Source organism: Miniopterus schreibersii (genome assembly GCF_964146895.1).
Source record: "Miniopterus schreibersii genome assembly, chromosome: 10".
NCBI lineage: Eukaryota > Metazoa > Chordata > Mammalia > Chiroptera > Miniopteridae > Miniopterus > Miniopterus schreibersii.
The window spans coordinates 30,151,577-30,168,475 of record NC_138110.1 but is presented as its reverse complement, the minus strand read 5'-3'; the positions used below and the strand labels follow the sequence as shown (position 1 = coordinate 30,168,475).

The window sequence follows — 16,899 nt, the reverse complement described above, 5'->3', positions numbered from 1 at the left end:
ACCCATGTGTTCCAGGACTTTCTACCTAGCAACTGCTGCTGTCCTTTGTCTGCACATGGGCTTGGGCTCCAGGAGGGGCAGGGGTAGTGCCAGGTGTGTATGCTCTCTGGCATCTGAGGGCTGGGCATGGTGGTGGTGTTCCTTCCTTGAGTTGGCAGTGTCATGGCACACTCAAGGGGCACCTTGGTGGGGTGAGCCTCTCACCCACCAGTGATCCAGGCACCAAGCACTTTGAGTGTGAAATTGTAATCCCTGTCGGCCACCTGTTTGCTGTGGATCTTTCCTCATGGGAAGAGGAGATTGACTTAAAGCAACAACCATAAAATGTCTCTTGTAAGTCTATGGTCCTCTATTCGGCAGTTCTCATTTGGGCCAGTTGGACCAATCTCTGCTGGGCTCTCTCCTGTGTCTGTCATCAGCTGGAGGGTCCCCCTGGAGGCTTGCTGATCCAGATTGGCCTCATGCAGTGTGTGGCAGTTGGCAGGCTGTCAGTGGGGGCAGCAGGAGTAATCAGGCATCCCGGAGGCTGGCTAACCGGACTGCTTCATGTGGTGGCAGAGTTCCAAGAGCAGCAGGAGAGGCCAACCTGCCTTGGTGAGCAAGTATCTCTCAAGTCTCAGCTCTGTCACATTTGCTAACTCGTTGGCCAAAGCAAGACCCAGGCCAGCCCAGATTCCAGGAGTTGAGAAAGACCCGTCTCTTGATGGAAAGAGCTGCAAAATTTCATTGCAAGGGATTTGGGTTCAGGGACAGGAGGAACCAATTAAATGACATAAGCAAATGACATTTATTTTAGCTTTTCTTTATTTCTTTTTTCTTTTACCAATCAGCATTTATTTCCCCACTTCTGAACTATTACCAAAATTAGTTTAAAGGATAGTCCTCATGTGTATTTATGGTTCTGTGTAAATCTATTTCAGGGTTACAATACATGTTATTGCCTAGACTAAGGCCTAGCATAGACCTGCTGCCAAACCCAGGTAATCATTAAACCACCCCAGTAACGTGCCACTTCACTGGGTTAAGGAAAGAAAAGAATATATAAATCCAGACGTGACATCAGGCTTGTTTTAAGTATTATTTTTTCCAGGATAGTGAGTCTGCCCTTTGTTTTTACATGCAGTGTCTTCTTTGTAGGAACAGTCAAAAGAACCCCAGAGTGACCTTGTGCCACCTCTCGGGCTCTTTCTATGTCCCTAGAGATCAAGAGCCCATTTTCATGGCTTGCTTTGACCTGGGAGGAGTGGCACAAAACTGTAGGATATTTGCAGGGGTCCCTCCTTAAAGATCTGTGATTGATTCCGTCCTGAGAACCCCACCCTCCCCCACTCTCCAATCCTGGCCACTGGTTTACAGCCTGCAACCCGATCTGAATTCTTCCTGCCCTGCCACTGTCACTGCCCCTAAACTTCCCTAACTCCGCACTTTTATAATAGCCCTGTAACGTTATCTTCCCACATGGCTCCCGGCTTTGTCTTATGTCCTGAAGTGCCCGGCAGTGTCCTGGCCACTGAGCCTAGAGCCAAGAAAGGAGTGCAGGGGACATGCTGCCAGGGATCAGGGTTGACATGAAAATTGTTGGAGTCAGGAAATTCCAGGGCCCTTAAGTCATCCGGGAAGACAGTTGACATGAGAGGCCAAGGGAAGGGATCAGGTTGCTTCTGCACAAGTAGGAATTGAGGTTCCCGTCAGGAACTGGTCTGGCAGGGAGGTGTCTGAGTCTATTCTGTAGGCAAAGTCTGGATATTTCCGTCTGGATCTTTATAACAACTGGATTGGAATTAAGGTCTACTCTCTGCCTGGTCACACTGTTGTTTTCTTTTATAACTGTTACTTAGGTATCCCTGACAAGACTGAAGAATTCATTTAGTGTACCTGTCAATTGGTTTGGAAAAATGATACCTAAACCTCCCTGGCCAGGTTGCTCAGTTGGTTGGAGTGTCATTCCATACATCAAAGGTTGTGGGTTTGATTCCTGGTCAGGGCACATACCTAGGTTGTGGGTTCGATCCCCAGTCAGGGTGAGTATGGGAAACAATTAATTGATGTTTCTGTCTCACATCGACGTTTCTCTCTCTCTATCTCTCTCCTCTTCTCCCTTTCCCTCTCCCACTTCCCCTCTCTCAAATAAATAAATAAATAAATAAATAAATAAACAACCATATCATCGAATGAAGATTAAAAGAAAAAAGCTACTCCCCAAAATACTGACACATTGTTTCAGTCCAGCAAAGAAGCCCTTTCTTCTTACTCCTTGGCTCATGTGATGGTTTAAATATCAATCTCGCGTGTCTCAGGTGTAATGCTGAGGTGGGGTCTGTATTGCGGGTTGGAGTGGGCAGTGTGTGCTGGTTCGTTTGGTATCTTCACAGGCAGCCCCTGTTTGCTGGGACCCCTTTTGTGCCATGTGTCTTGGCTCACTAAGGATGGTGGTGCCTGACCTTGCCCCCTGGCTTTAGCCCTACCGTGGGGACACACACTTCTTAAGGGATTAAAAAACACATGTATTTTCTGTTTCAGTTGAAGGATTTGCTAGTAAAAATGGCTAAACTATGAATTAGGCAGGGGGAGCAGGGTCATGGCACTGGAAGTAATGGCAGCCTTTCTCCCAGAAGAGGGACTGGGGCAGTTTTATGGAGGATGCTTGGGTCACGGAGGCTGTGGCTGCTAATTATAGAGAAGAAACACAACTGAGGGTGAACTTCCACACATTTGGGCAGTTGGTTTAAATGGCTTTTTATTCTCTTCTGTGTTCTATTTGTGTGTCATACTTACTCAATAAAATGATCTTTGAGGGAAGGAAGCGTTTATGTGTTCCTTGGTGCCCAGCCCGTGCCTGACATATAATTTTGTTAAAATTGAGCTATGGAAATGGTCATGGTTAACGATGCCCTGAATGTGTGGAGAGGAATGATGAGAACAGGCAGTTCTGCTAAGGTTTTGGGATTCTGTTGTCAGAGGCTGGGGAGGTGTGGGGCTTCCTGTTGTGGTTCAGGGCTGGCTGGGAGCATGAACCACTTGGTGGGCCAGGGTGAGTGTTGAGGAAAACCAGATATTCACCTCGGGCTGCTGGGAATAACATCGGAAGGTATGGTGTGGAGGTGATGTGCTAGATAGCCATGGCTGCCAGTAAGGGCTGTACCTGCTGGCCACCAGGAATCCCCACTTCCACCCTGATTAAGAACAGCAGAGGGCTGGGTGGGGTGGTAAGGGCTGAAAACCCAGGACAAGGTATCTCAGCCTTTCACTCACTCCCTGATATCTCCACTTTAGGATCCTCAAATTAATGACCTGGGAGGGCCGGAAGCAGTGTGTGCTGGAGCTGGCCTGGGAGCTCAAGAAGGTTGATTGATATTCTTGGGGATTTTTGGACCAGTTGTTCAATATAGTCATTATTAAAAATTTAATGATAATACGATACAATTAATGTTATATTAAAAACAAAGATAATAAGATACAAACTTCCAGTTATAAAATAAATAAGTCACTGGGATGTAATGTACAGCACAGTGAATATAGTCAGTAACATTGTGATAACTTTGTATGGTGACAGATGGTTATTAGACTTTTTATGGTGATCATATTGTATGGTATTGTATGGTATATATCTATATCTATATATATATAGATATATACTTTTTAAATATATCTTTATTGATTTTAGAGAGGAAAGGAGAGGGAGAGAGAGAAACATCAATGATGAGAGAGTCATTGATCGAGCCCGCAACCCGGGCATGTGCCCTGACCGGGAATCGAACCCCGATCGCCTGGATCCTAGGTCGACGCTCAACCACTGAGCCACGCCCGGCTGGGCCGTATGGTATATTAATGTTGATTACTACGTTGTACACCTGAAACTAATATCATATTGTATGTCAACTATACTTTAATAAAAACAACCAAAAAAATAAAAAATAAAGATAATAACTTAAAACATGTAACTTCCTAAATGTTTTATTACATTTTAATGCTCCTGATGCTTTTGAGGTTTCTGACCTCTCTTGTCTCTGGTAAACATACTATAACTGGTGAGCTGCTGCGTATCTTGCTGCAACTCCATGTTCAGTGACTTCACATTGTTCGCTTGACTTCGGCCGTGGTGGGAATATTTGTACCATATCCATATGTACATTCTGCCCTCTGCACACCAGAGCAGCGTGTCCTCCCCACTGGGCTCTCTCGCCGGGCCTGAGTGTGGACCACAGCCTGAGAACGACTCAGACCCCCTCGAGGAGAAGCAGAAACCCTCTACCCAAAAGCTGCTTTCTCTGGGCTCACATGTTTCTGGGGCTGAAGCCCAATAAATTATGGCCTAAAGGGCTTTCATTCTCCCCATCTTCTAGGCTGTTGATTATATATGGGATTAAAAATAAGCAAATGTGCTGATACAATCAACAGAGCAGACCAAGTAGGCTTTAGTTAACAATACCTGTAGGAGTTAAAAGCTAGAATGAGCAGCCGTGAGTCCAGCTGTACACATGGTCCAGTGTACATGTTAATAGGTCGTTTCTAATGGAATTTTCCACCTGGGAATGACAAAGTCTGATTTCAGTCCTCAGGAGACCCTTGGCCCAGGAGATGCCTTCTGCAGGAGATCATTCCTGTGTGCTGGTTCCGCAGGCTGGGGGAGGCAGCTCCCTTGTGTGTCCCCCCAAACCATGGGTGCACCTTCAATACCCCAGTACCATGAGTTTGGCCAATTTGATTCCTGGGTTTAAATGCTTTCTAGGATCAGATGATCCATCTGTAAGTGCCAGGCAAGAATGCTGAACCTCATCAGCATGCCCTTAGAGGAACAGTTTGTTATTAGAGAAATAAAACAAGTGAATCAAATAGGATTAACCCCTTCAAACAATTTAACTAGGTGTTTGTTACAAAGAACAAAGAGCAAATTCCTTTCATTCTGTTGAGGATAACCAGAAACACCGACCTGCAGGGTCTCTAATTGAAAAATAAAAATAAAAAAACTCATCAAACTGTACACTGAAAATCTATGCAATTTAATGTTAAGTTATATTTCAATAAAGTTGATTTTACCAAAAAAAAAATCAGCAGCCTCTTAGAAATGCTAATTCTAGACAAGATGACAGTCTCCATTGCTCTTGTTGGGGATAATAGAACTTTTCTATCAAAAGAGATTCATTCCTTGTTTGAAACCTCACTGCAGAAGTATTATCAAATGTTTATTTAGATGTTTTAAAGTAGCCACATGTTTGTCTTTACTTTTCCCCAATCACCTGTCATTTTGAAATAAGAGCCTCAACTCAGCAAGTAGATGAGTAATAAGAGCCACCCTATGGCCTGAGAAATCAAGCATGCAGTTATACATTTGGACTTCATCATGTCCATTTTAATCTTTGGTAAAATTGTTTTCCTTTATTTTTATGTGTCTTGATCATTGTAAATGTCATGTAATGCTGCTGTAACAAACAACCTCAAGACCTTCACCACTCACTGCTGCAAAGCCTCCTGACTTGCTTGTCACCGTCCAGTGGAGGTGGGGTAGTGAAGTGCTCTGTCCTGTGCAGCGATTCAGGAACCTGAGCTCCTTCCACCCAGGGCTCTGGTGGTTTCTAGACTTTGGAGTCCTCTGGCTCCTCTGCATCTGGCCGCAGGCGAGAAGAGAAAAGTAGGTTGTGTAGGGGTGTTATGGCCAGGCCTGTTGGGGACCTTGTTCACTTTCACCCACATTCCCTTGGTTGAGACTCAGTTACATGGCCAAAGCCCAACTAGAAGGCTGGGATTTGTGGTCTCTGTGTCCAGGAGGGAAAGGTAAGGGGTTACAAATACATGGTGTCACCTTGACCACACTAGAACACTCAGGTGCCATAATCTGCATATTGCAAGATTGATATTTTTAAGTCCTTTGTAGGTCTCAGGCCATAGAGAGGATCAGACTTTAGTGGCTGAGAGCATGATCTCGAGTCAAAATGCTGGTATCCAAATCCCAGCTCCAGCGTTTACCAGATGGGATATTGGGCAAGTAATTTAGTTTCTCGCTATGCCTCAGGTTTTTCATCTGTAAAGTGGGGATAACAGTAGAACTTAATAAGGTTCACGTGAGAATCAAATGAAGTAACATAGGTGAAAATGCTTAGAATTATGCATGGAACATAATTAATAACAGATAAGTATTTGTTAAATACATTTTTAAAAACTGAGACTAGTAACAAAAGAGACCTCATGTCCTCTGTGCTTTGTGATAATGTGGATATGTTGTCATCCAAATGGAGAATGTTTCTTTCAGTTCAATTGTAATAATGTTTATTGAGCACCTATTAATTGCAATGTGCCAAGCATGACAGAACCTGAGTAAGTAGGCTTCTCACTGGATCAAAGGAAACAGTGTGTTTTCCCCACCTAATTTGCCTTTGAAACTCTGTGACTCTTAATCCATGTTCACATCTTGGTTTTCACTCCCCAAATCCATAGATTCTCCTGGGCCCCTCAGCATGGAAAGTGGCACCAGCCTAGGGCCCAAAGGCTCCTTCTCTACCCCCATCTACACCTACTGGGCCCTGTCAGTGCCACTCTCTTAATAGGTGTCATATCTGTCCATTTGGTATGCAGTTTGCTCCCAACCTATTCACACAAACACACTGCCTCTTCCAATTATGATCTGAACTTCGGAATAATGCTTGATTAAAAAAACCACATGGGGGGCAACATACAGTGATTTCTCCATACAGAGTCCCCATACCAGGAGCAGGCTGGGCTCACCAGGCTCTTTCTCTTGCAGCTCGACGACTGCACGCTGCAGCTCTCCCACAATGGCACCTACCTGGACTTGGAAGCCACCCTGGCAGAGCAACGGGACGAGCTAGAAGGCTTCCAGGATGATGCTGGGTAAGAGCCACAATTGTCCTGTTGACTGGTCCTCACCTTCCAAGAAATGGGGGGTACATTGAGTCCTGAAAATATTTTGGAGAAACCACCACACTTTTGGTCTTCTCTTCACTCACAGTCACATGAAAAGAAGGGAGAAGCAAGTGACACCCGTAGTCACGGCAAACCCTTTTGCACTTTGAGTAACGCTCTTTCCTTTTTTGAAAAAACTTCAATTACAGATGACATTCAATATTATGTTAGTTTCAGGTGTACAGCACAGTGGTTAGACATTTATATAACTTACAAGGTGATCCCCCAATGAGACTAGTATCCATTTGACACCATATATTTGAGTAACTCTTCTTGAAAAGGCTACTCAGGGTTAGGAACATTTCTGGTATAGTTTAATTAAGCATATGATATTTACATGCTGTTTCCTTTTTCTTAAGCTAAATAAACATTTTTAAGATTTTAGTGGATTGACAACTGTTTTAAACATTTTTAATGATAACTTACTGGATATTTAGTTTTCTTGGCAGATTCCCTATATTCACTATATCATCTTTTGAAATCATCACAGTGGAAAAATGATTATTAATTATGTTAATTAACATCAAGTTGCTTTTAGCCTACATCTAGAATTGCTTAATACTTCTGATTGCTTGGTCTGAATAAAGCAATACACATGCAAAATCAAAGATGTGTACAGAAAGTAGAATCTCTGTAGGAATACAGCTATACCGTCAGCCATTCCTGTATTTATTAGATGATTGAAATAGCCTTCTTCCTCACCCCTCATCCATCTCGAGCCATGTACATCTCTGATTTCATCACCATCCTTCTTAGAAAACTTCAGGGCCTCCCTGTTCCTTTGCAGATAATGCTCAGCTATCTTAATCTGGTGGCTAGGGACCTTCCCAAAAGTTGTTTGGACATTACCTTGCTTGAGTTAAAAATATATTACAGTCAGATGAATATTATCTGAGAATACTAATTTTTCATGAATGGTTAAAGAAAAAAAAAGGGAACCTGCTAGTGTCAGTTTCCTACCTGACTCCGCTGTGTACCGATCACTTCCTGAATTTTCCCTGCTTTATCACCCATCACAATTTACGGTCCATTTCCCCTTACTTGTCCCTCTTCTCTGCTGCTAAAACTCTACTAGGTTAGGACTAGACCTGTCTGAATATCCAGTACCTAGCATTTTCTCAACACCCTATAGGTACTTAGTGAATGTTGGTGGCCAGGTAAATGAGAGGATCCCAGAATGGATTCCTGAATGTCATGACCATGAACACCAAGAAAACCAGGGTCCTTAGTGGGAACCAGCAAAGTTCTGTGAGGAGGCCCTTCCTGTCTCCCGAGTGATTCCAAGGCCACACCAACAGTGTGTGGGAGGAGACCTAGGGACTGCCATCGGCTGTACACACGTGAGGGGTATCATTAAGTCACATCACATTCTACTCATCATAATTTAAAAAATTACTATCATCAGACAAATAGACTTGTGGAAATTCCATTGCTATAGTTTTTACTAAGTATCTGACCATGATATCCCTATCTATAAGATGTCAGAATTCAGGCTGGAAGACAGTCTAATTGGGTGACTTTATGGCTCATTGATCCAACAGTCCCCAGGAGTGTTATGAGTACTTAATTGTCAACTTGAAAAATGTTTCTAGTGGTGTTATGCTTAAAGACCACGTTCTGTTTGATTTTTTCTCTCTAATCAAAAGTTGAATGATTTAGAGATAGCAGCTTAGAAAAAAAAAGGGTTAATACATTAGACATGAGTATAAAAAATTAAGAGTCGGGAAGACAATAACCTTTATGGCGCACCTGCCATGCCAACCACTATACTAGGCACCTTATTCAAGGTATGTTTGTTTAATACTTTATTCTCTTACCAGTTATGAGGTTGAATTTTATTGTCTCCATTTTTCATTTGAAACAACTAAGGGTAAGAAGTTAAATTATACATGCAGGGCTGCAGAGCCAGTGGATGGTGGAGCCAGGTTTGAACATCGGTGTGACCAATTTCCAGGTCTGTGCGGGCACACCTCATTTTACTGTGCCTCCCTTTATTGTGCTTCATGATGTTGCCTTACAAACTGAAGACAAGACCCTCCACCAGCAAAAAGATCACAGCTTGCTTTATTGTGAGATTTGCTTTATTGCGAGACTTGCTTTATTGCCTTGGTCTGGAACCAAACTCACAGTATCTCCTGTACTCCTCTCCCATCCCAGGAGCATCGGGCAAAGGCACTTTAGGTTTGACTCAGGATGTACATTCGTACCTTTGGTGACATAAGGTTGGTTCAAGCAAGGACATCTTCAGGCCAAGGCTAAAACACTGGCTCTAGTTGAAACAGCACCCAACGGGGAAGACGCATTTACTGCCATCCTCTGGCCCTGACACTACAGCTTGCTCTGCTCACTCTGTCAGCACCAGCATTCAGGTGCTGGAAGTTTCTCCCCGCTGTTCTTAAGGAGCCAGAGACCCTACTGCAAGGTCACCAGAGTAGATCCTGGGCTTACTTTCTTACTTTGTTCCCTTCTGAATCATCACCTGGCCCTGGGCCCATGGTCCTTGACCATGTTTCTGCACCCTAACAGCCTGAGATGCTGGAGAAATGAACGATGGTGAGAAGGCAGGACTTACGACATGGGCAACTGCCAACAGGGGAAGGTAGCCCAAAAGCTGTTGGGTAGCTGCACATTTGACAGGTGTACCCCAAACTCACCCAGAGTGGAGTTTGTCTTTGAGATGGTCTTCATTGGTGGTGCCCCACCCTTTGTTCTTTGGGATGTACTCAGGATGACACTCTCTTTGTCCAGAAGAGCATGAAGAAGCCACCTTTACTGATCTCTAGTGGAGAGGCCCCTCTGTCCCTAGCTTGGGTTGCAGAAGACATGCCAGGATTGTCTTGGCATTGCCAGATCACTCCAGTTATCCACAGGTTATTATATCCCCACTGAGTGCTGGCAGAGTTGGCTGGAAGCAGACTGCAGGCTGAGCCCTCTTGCACAGGTGGGAGGTGTCTGGGTACATTTGCAGCGTCACTTGCACTGAGCATCCCTCCTAGGTCCCCTCCTGGAAGCATGGCACCTGGCAGAGTCTGTGTGCCTGAGAGCTCATGTCTCCCACGAATGGGAGTTAAAGTATAATTTCTTCCTAGTTAACAACTGCCGCTTTGGGGGCATGGAAAGATCAAATGAAATATCATTCTCTTCTTGATTTCTTTGTGTAAATCATAGCAAAATATCTCCCAATGTTGTGACCATCTGACGAAGATGTGGACAAGCTATGTGAAAATGATAGTGTTTTTCGCACAGTGTGTTCCGAGTGAATTTTCCTTGCTGGAGGAGTTTGTTTCTTTGTTCTTGTTCATTACCCTGCTCTTTTATGCCAGGACTAAAAATTAACTCACCCCTTGTTTAGAATTATCACTGAAGCTATAGCTAATGGGAGAAGAGGGGAAAGACCTTCAAAAGAGGAAGGACAAAGCAATTAATCTGCTAGCAGAATGGAGCCAGGTCTGTTCACTGCCTTCTAAGGCTGGGGAAGTGAGCAGCGGAAATAGAAGTCCCGAAGCTTCTGGATTATTATGCCTGACCCTGCCATTGTGTGACCCTGGGCAAGCCTGTTTCCTTCCCTGTATCAGCAGGGATTCCAACAAGGTCTCTGGTATCCGAGGAAGAGCATAGTGCAGAGCAGCATAGCCTAATGGTTAGGGTCATGGGCTTGTGGTTAGTCTCATGGCTGTGTGACCTTGGGGATGTTACTCCATCTTTCTGGACCTCAATCTCCTTTAAGTGGGGATAATATAATCATAATACTGCCTCCTTGGGTTGTTGTGAGGTAAACTGTGATGATGTATCTAAAACAGTAAGCTAGTTTCTGGCAAACAATACATACTCAAAACGAGTAGCTCTTACTGGAATTACACTCAGAATTTGAGAAGATGATACACCGACCCACTGCCTCTGAAAGGAAACCAGTGCCAGCTGAGGTCCACAGGGAATGGTCCCAGACAAGGTGGGGTTTGAGGTTAGCCCTGAAGGGAGGTGGAGGGGCAGAGCTGAGAGCGGGCCTGAGAAGCTTGGTGCCTTAGGGACATTGTCAGGACCAGTGTGGTTGCTGGATGTGGCTTAAGCAACCCAGGTGCTCCTCGCTTTGAGTAACTCAGCATCCACCTTTTGTTGGCTTGATTCCAGAGGGTCAGTCCTGAAGACAGCTGCTACTTATCTCTCACTTTGCTCGTCTGCCACGGGGGCTGGTAAATAACCCACCCCCACTCCTGTCCCCAAGGGTTGTGTGGGGGTGGGCAAAGTCAGAGGAAACCTGGTGGAGTGGGGGTGGGGAAAGCCTTGGCAGTGTGAGGCCAGGTGTGGGGGGGCAGAGCTGTGAGGAAGCCCATCTGCAGGGGCGGCTGGGCTTGACCCTGCCAGCTTTGCAGTGGATGTGCTTGGAGGGTTGAAGGGGTTTGGGGCGTTAGCCTGTTGGACTCCTAGACACCTGACTGCCCTACGGACCTGTGTGTGTGGGTCCATGAACCCCTGAGGTTTCTGCGTAGTTGGTGGGTATGCGGGATCTCTGAGTGGGGAGAGGTTTCAGCAGCCTTGTATCAGATTCCCAAAGAGTTCTTTGCATCCCAAAATGTCAGGTTTGAAGGACTAAGAAGCAGTTTTCCCTTCTCATTGTCTGATACAAAAATTAACCTCATCCAGTCACATCTTTGTCTGGGTTCCCTCTGCATCTAGACCCAGCTAAAATACATTTTGAACCTAAATCTAAAAACCTATTGAATCCTAAAAACCAAACAACAAAACAAACTCTCTACAAGTTAAGGGAGACTCTGGTCAGGGTGCAGAGGGGAAGCTATAAAACTTTTCCCCCTTTTCCTGTTGCGTGATTATCTTCAGCTCGGAGTGCGGGTGTGTGGTTGTTGGAGACTCTTCTGGCAAATCAGTGACGGGCATTAGGGTTTCCTGTCTTCTCAGTGCTGTACAAGGCTCCAGGTGCAACCACCGAGACCTGGGCCTGGCCATGGGGGAGAAGACTGGCTCTTTCAAACCACAGGTGCTGCTGGGCTGAGCAGGGTAGCAAAGAGGCCCCGGCACCCAGCTCCGGGTCAGTGCAGAGGTGGCTGCCTCTGAATAGCAGGGGAGAAAACTGTTTAGAAATGCTGGTTTCTAGGTGCCTGCTTCAGGAGGTTTGGCCTGGGTCTGAGAGTCTTGCCTTTTAGAAAGCTCCTTGGGCAGTTGGATGCTGGGTTGGGAACCTACAGCATAGGTTCTCGATCTTGGAGAATATTGCAACCCCCTGAGGAACTTTCAAAACTTCCCTCCCACGCCCAACCCTGAACCAATGAAATCAGACCATGGAGGTGGGCTCAGGCTTTATAAAGCCCCCACCAGGTGATTCCACTGCGTGAGGGAGGTTATTCCTGCAACTGCTGCAGCGAGTCAGACAAGAGAGAATGAACTCCGTGCTGAGTGGACAGTGGAAGCTGATAGGCCCTAAATACCTTCAAGTGTTGGCTTGTACAGTGGGACAAAAACAGCAGCAGGTAGGAGTGGGGGAGCCCAGGTAGGCACCGGGCTTTATAGTATCGGGGGGTGGGGGTCACACAGAAGGGAACTGGCTTGCAGAGAGGGAGATGTCATGGAACTCCTCGAGTAAGAGGGACGGTGTGGTGAGTGGATGGAACTTGGAGCAGGGAGGCTGTGGTCAGGTGTGTCTCACTGTGGGGAGGGAAATAATGGGCTCGGTGGCCGAGGTGGGCAGGCAGAGTGGGGTCTGTACCAGTAGGAGAGGGGGAGGGAGCTGTGAATCTGAAGACGTGGTGCTGGTTGAGTAGAGGGAAACGAGAGAATGAAATGGGCATATGAAATTAGATGGATAGCATACAGATGGCGGACTACTTAGAGAAGTAGTGAGGTTATCGAGTGGGGGCAATTTGGGGAGGGGAGAACAGGTTTATACATGTTAGTCTGAGGTTAGGCCAAGCCACACTCAAGATGGAAGGTGGCCAGGTGAGAAATATTGGCCTGGGACTCAGGTGAGAAGCATCAAGGAGCAGAGAGACTGGGAGGTGATCCATTGGAAGGAGGGAGTTATAAACCTACAAGGTCTCTAAAACAATGAGGTCTATTGAAAAAAAGTGGATAATTAGGCTGTTTCAAGGACACTATGTTGGTTACAAGATGCCTTTAGAAACCCAGGCTTCTTTTATCTCTTTGCTCTGCCATTCTTAGGGCGCTGCTTTCACCTCAGACACTTCACCATAATTACAATGTGGCTGCTTGTCCTCTAGGATCACATGAAGGCGGGGGTGGGGGCGTGTATTGGTTAGGGTACATCTTCCCTGTTGTAACCAAAAGATTCCAGAATATGGCAGTTTAAAGAAGAGAGCAGTTTATTTCAGCCCTTCTTGGGACTGGTAGAGGGTTCCATCCCTGTGTCCAGAGCTGTGTTAGCTTTTCCCTTCTCATCTGCCGCCCAGCCGCCAGGCCGAAGGAAAGGGACAGAGGGAGTGCATGTCCATTGCTTGTGCACTTAGCTTCCACTCACAGGCCCTTGGCCAGAGCTTAGGTTCATGCCATGAATCTGGGCTTGTGTCCAGCGAACCCTCTGCCTCAGTTGCTGTGGATGCAGAGTGGTCCCTGCCTGAGATGGTGAAGAGCAAATGTCGGTGCCGGCTAGTTTGGCCCCTTTTAAAGAGCTTTATCAGAAGCCCCACCAGCCACTTCCACATACAGTTCACTGAAGAGAACTGTGTCACGTGGCCACCCTTGGGGACCAAGGAGACTGGAGAATGCAGTTTTTAGGTGGGTACGTTGTCACCTCAAACAAAATTGGGCTCTCTTTATAATGCAAAAGGGGAAAATTAGTATTGGGTAGGTAACAAGCAGTGCGTGCCTCAGCAAGGAGAGAAAATTTCAAAGAAAGGGCCAGAAACCCCATGTCACAGAGAAATCAAGTAGTGAAAGGACCAAGGCAAGGCCAGGGGTGAAGTAAGGAGTTTTAGGGTGTCCTCAGGGAGAGAGGAAGCAGAAAAGTAGTGAGGTGGGGGAGAGAACGGAGGACTGAGAAGGTTCACACCGGAGCTGGGAGCTGTGAACCAGTTCAACCAAGATTTCTTTCCCATTAGGGGCACCTGAGGGTGAACGGCTAAAACTTTAAAACTGTTAGAAGAAAATAGGAGTAAGTCTTCATTTCTTAGGTATGACACCAAAAGCATATTATTACCTCATTTTACAGGCAAGGAAGTTGGGGCTCAGAGAGGCTGAGTAACTTGTCCAAGATCACACAGCTGGCTTCAGAGTCTATGATTTTCACCTCTACTTTCTACTAGGGAAGACCAGAGTGCATCTGGAGGCGAATGTAGTAGCGACAGGCTCTCTTGGACTTGGAGCTTTTGAACAAATAATCTTAGCTAACACCATCTTTTCACATGCTGAGGGCCAATTCAAATCCTCCTTCATCTCTTTATTCCCCAGGCAGAGCACTGGCTGCGTTTCACAGCTCCAGAGGCTTACTAAAAGGGAGCTTATTCCCGGGGCAGCTGCTGAGGGGCCCTAGTTTCTGCTTCTGCCACGTGATCAAACATATGTTTTCTACTCTTGATCGAAGTCATAGTTTAGTTCTAATTTGAGTGGAGGAATATTAGAGGGCTTTAATTCTGCTGTTGGCTGCAAGGAAAAGTCATCAAGCCTTTGGCTCTGTGCCACTTAATAAATTAATGCATGCACTTGTTCTTACAGTGACAAAAAGACTTTATATGTTGTTATTGTTTTGTTAATCCTCACCTGAGGATATTTTTTCTATTGTTTTTTTAGAGAGAGCGGAAGGAAGGCTAAGAGACAGAGAGAAACATTGATGTGAGAGAGACATATCGATTGGTTGCCTCCCACACTTGCCCCAACTGGGACTGGGGATTGAGCCTGCAACTGAGGAATTGAACCCATGACCCTTTAGTCTATGGGCTGATGCTCTAACCGCTGAGCCAAACCAGCTAGGGCTATATGTTATTCTTGTAAAAATATTCTCTTGAGAGACGGGCAGAACTGAAACATGGGTTTCTGGGAGACTTATTTGGTTAAACCAGGTCCCCCCCTCTCCACCCCAAGGCCATACACATGATTGTAGGAGAAACTTGTGTATTCTGAGAAGCCAGGAAGTTGTGGAAAGTTCCTTTAGGGGCAGCACCCTCGTGTCCCTGGCATGTTTGCCTTGATTGGAGTCTCCTTGAATTGAGTGTCTATTTTAGATAGTTCTCTTGTCACTTGGGTAGCAGTGGCCTTGGGTGTGGGCACCTGATTGGTCTCTGAAGCTGATGATGTTTCCCTGGCAGTGGCTGTGCTGATAGGAATGGAATTTGAGTCTCCCTGGGGAGTTTCAGGTCAAATTAAATTGCTTCTGCCTTTGGGTCACGGTGCTGCAAACAGGTGGATTGGAAGGAGTGGCAGCTATGAAACTGATATAGCATGTCAATATTAGGGAGGAAAGGATCACTGAGGTGCTTATGCTGAATCCATATGGACAGCCTCTTGCTGATTTTTGGAACATGGACGCTCCATAAAGACAGATATCAAAGTTTGTATTAGGATTCTGTAGAGAAATAGAACCAACAAGATACCTGTCTATCCATCTAGTCTAATCTTTCTGATCTAATCCATCTGGTCTATTGAGTCTATCTAGAGAGATTTATTTCAAGTAATTGGCTCACTCCATTGTGGGGACTGGCAGGTCTGGAATCTGTGGAGTAGGCCAGCAGGCTGGAAGTTCAGGTAAGAACTGATGTTGCAGTTTTGAGTCCAAAATCTGCAAGGCAGGCAGGATTTCTGTGTTCCTGTTATCTTGAGGCAGAATGTACATCTTGCACTTCATATAGAATGAAGTGAGGGAATGAATGAAGGAATACCCATCACGGAGGTGATAGGAGTACAGGCTCTGGGTCAGACTGCCTCTGTCAAATCTGAGTTCTGTCACTTTCTAGCTGTGTGACTTCAGCTATGTTGCTTAACCCTTCTGGGCCTCAATTTCCTCATTTTAAAAATGGTAGTAATGTTACCTATTTATTTTTGATTTTTGATTTTTTTTGTTAATCCTTACCTGAGTATATTTTTTCCATTGATTAGAGAGAGTGGGAAGGAGGGAGAGAGAGAGAAACATCGATGTGAGAGAGACACATGGATTGGTTGCCTCCTGCACCATGGCAGGGGATTGAACCTGCAACCAAGGTACACATGCCCTTTACTGGGAATCGAACCCATGACCTTTCAGTGTGTGGGCCCACATTCTAACCACTGGGCAACACCAGCCAGGGCAAAGTTACCTATTTCATAGGAATTTTGTGAAGATCAAATCTGTATAAAGTACTTAGAATCCTGTCTGGCACGCAATAAGCATTCCATAAATGTTAACAACTATTATGATTATTATTTTCCAAACCCATACTGACATAGTATTCCACTGGGGGCAGGGAAAAATATATCCATGATTATTTAATTTTCCTTTGAAAGTTTTAGCCATGAAAGAGAAGACAAGGGCACATTTACTATAAAAGTGGGGATAAAATGATTATTAAAATAGATGATATGATTATTTCCCTAAAAGAAGCCAAAACACCAATCAGCCAAAAGATTTTTGGAATCAGTAATAGCAGTGAGACGGTCATATACAAAGGAAATACATAAAAATCAACCTTTCTCCAATATATCAGCATTAACCAATTAGAAGATATGCGGTAAAGTGAGGAAAGCTATCAAATTTAAAGGCATTTTATGATGAGTGTCCTCTATACATTGATATTTGATATATAGAAATAAAACATTGAACTTCCTGTAACTCGTGTATTCTTAGGATTAATCTTATTTGGTCCTGTTATATTCATAATTTGGTTTGCCAATATTTTTTTAGATATTTGCCGCTTAATTTTTTATGTGTGTCCTCTTTGTTAGATTTTAGCGTTGAGGTTAAACCACTAAAAAAGGCAGAGATGCTTTGTATTCTTTGTAAGCCCTGGAGAAGGCTGTATAGTGAGGCAGTTATACAAGGCAGTA

The 16,899-nt window shown here is 45.0% G+C and overlaps 1 protein-coding gene across 9 annotated transcripts in view; it reads left to right on the top strand.

The window, feature by feature from the left end:
- The window catches only part of FHOD3 (formin homology 2 domain containing 3), a 396,327-nt gene that overhangs the window by 39,640 nt on the left and 339,788 nt on the right, over nucleotides 1-16,899 (top strand). For all 9 annotated transcript variants that reach the window (XM_081149144.1, XM_081149143.1, XM_081149142.1 and 6 more), the window contains exon 2: nucleotides 6,740-6,846. In XM_081149144.1, the coding sequence (XP_081005270.1) occupies nucleotides 6,740-6,846 (107 nt within the window). The remainder of the gene's footprint in view (nucleotides 1-6,739; nucleotides 6,847-16,899) is intronic.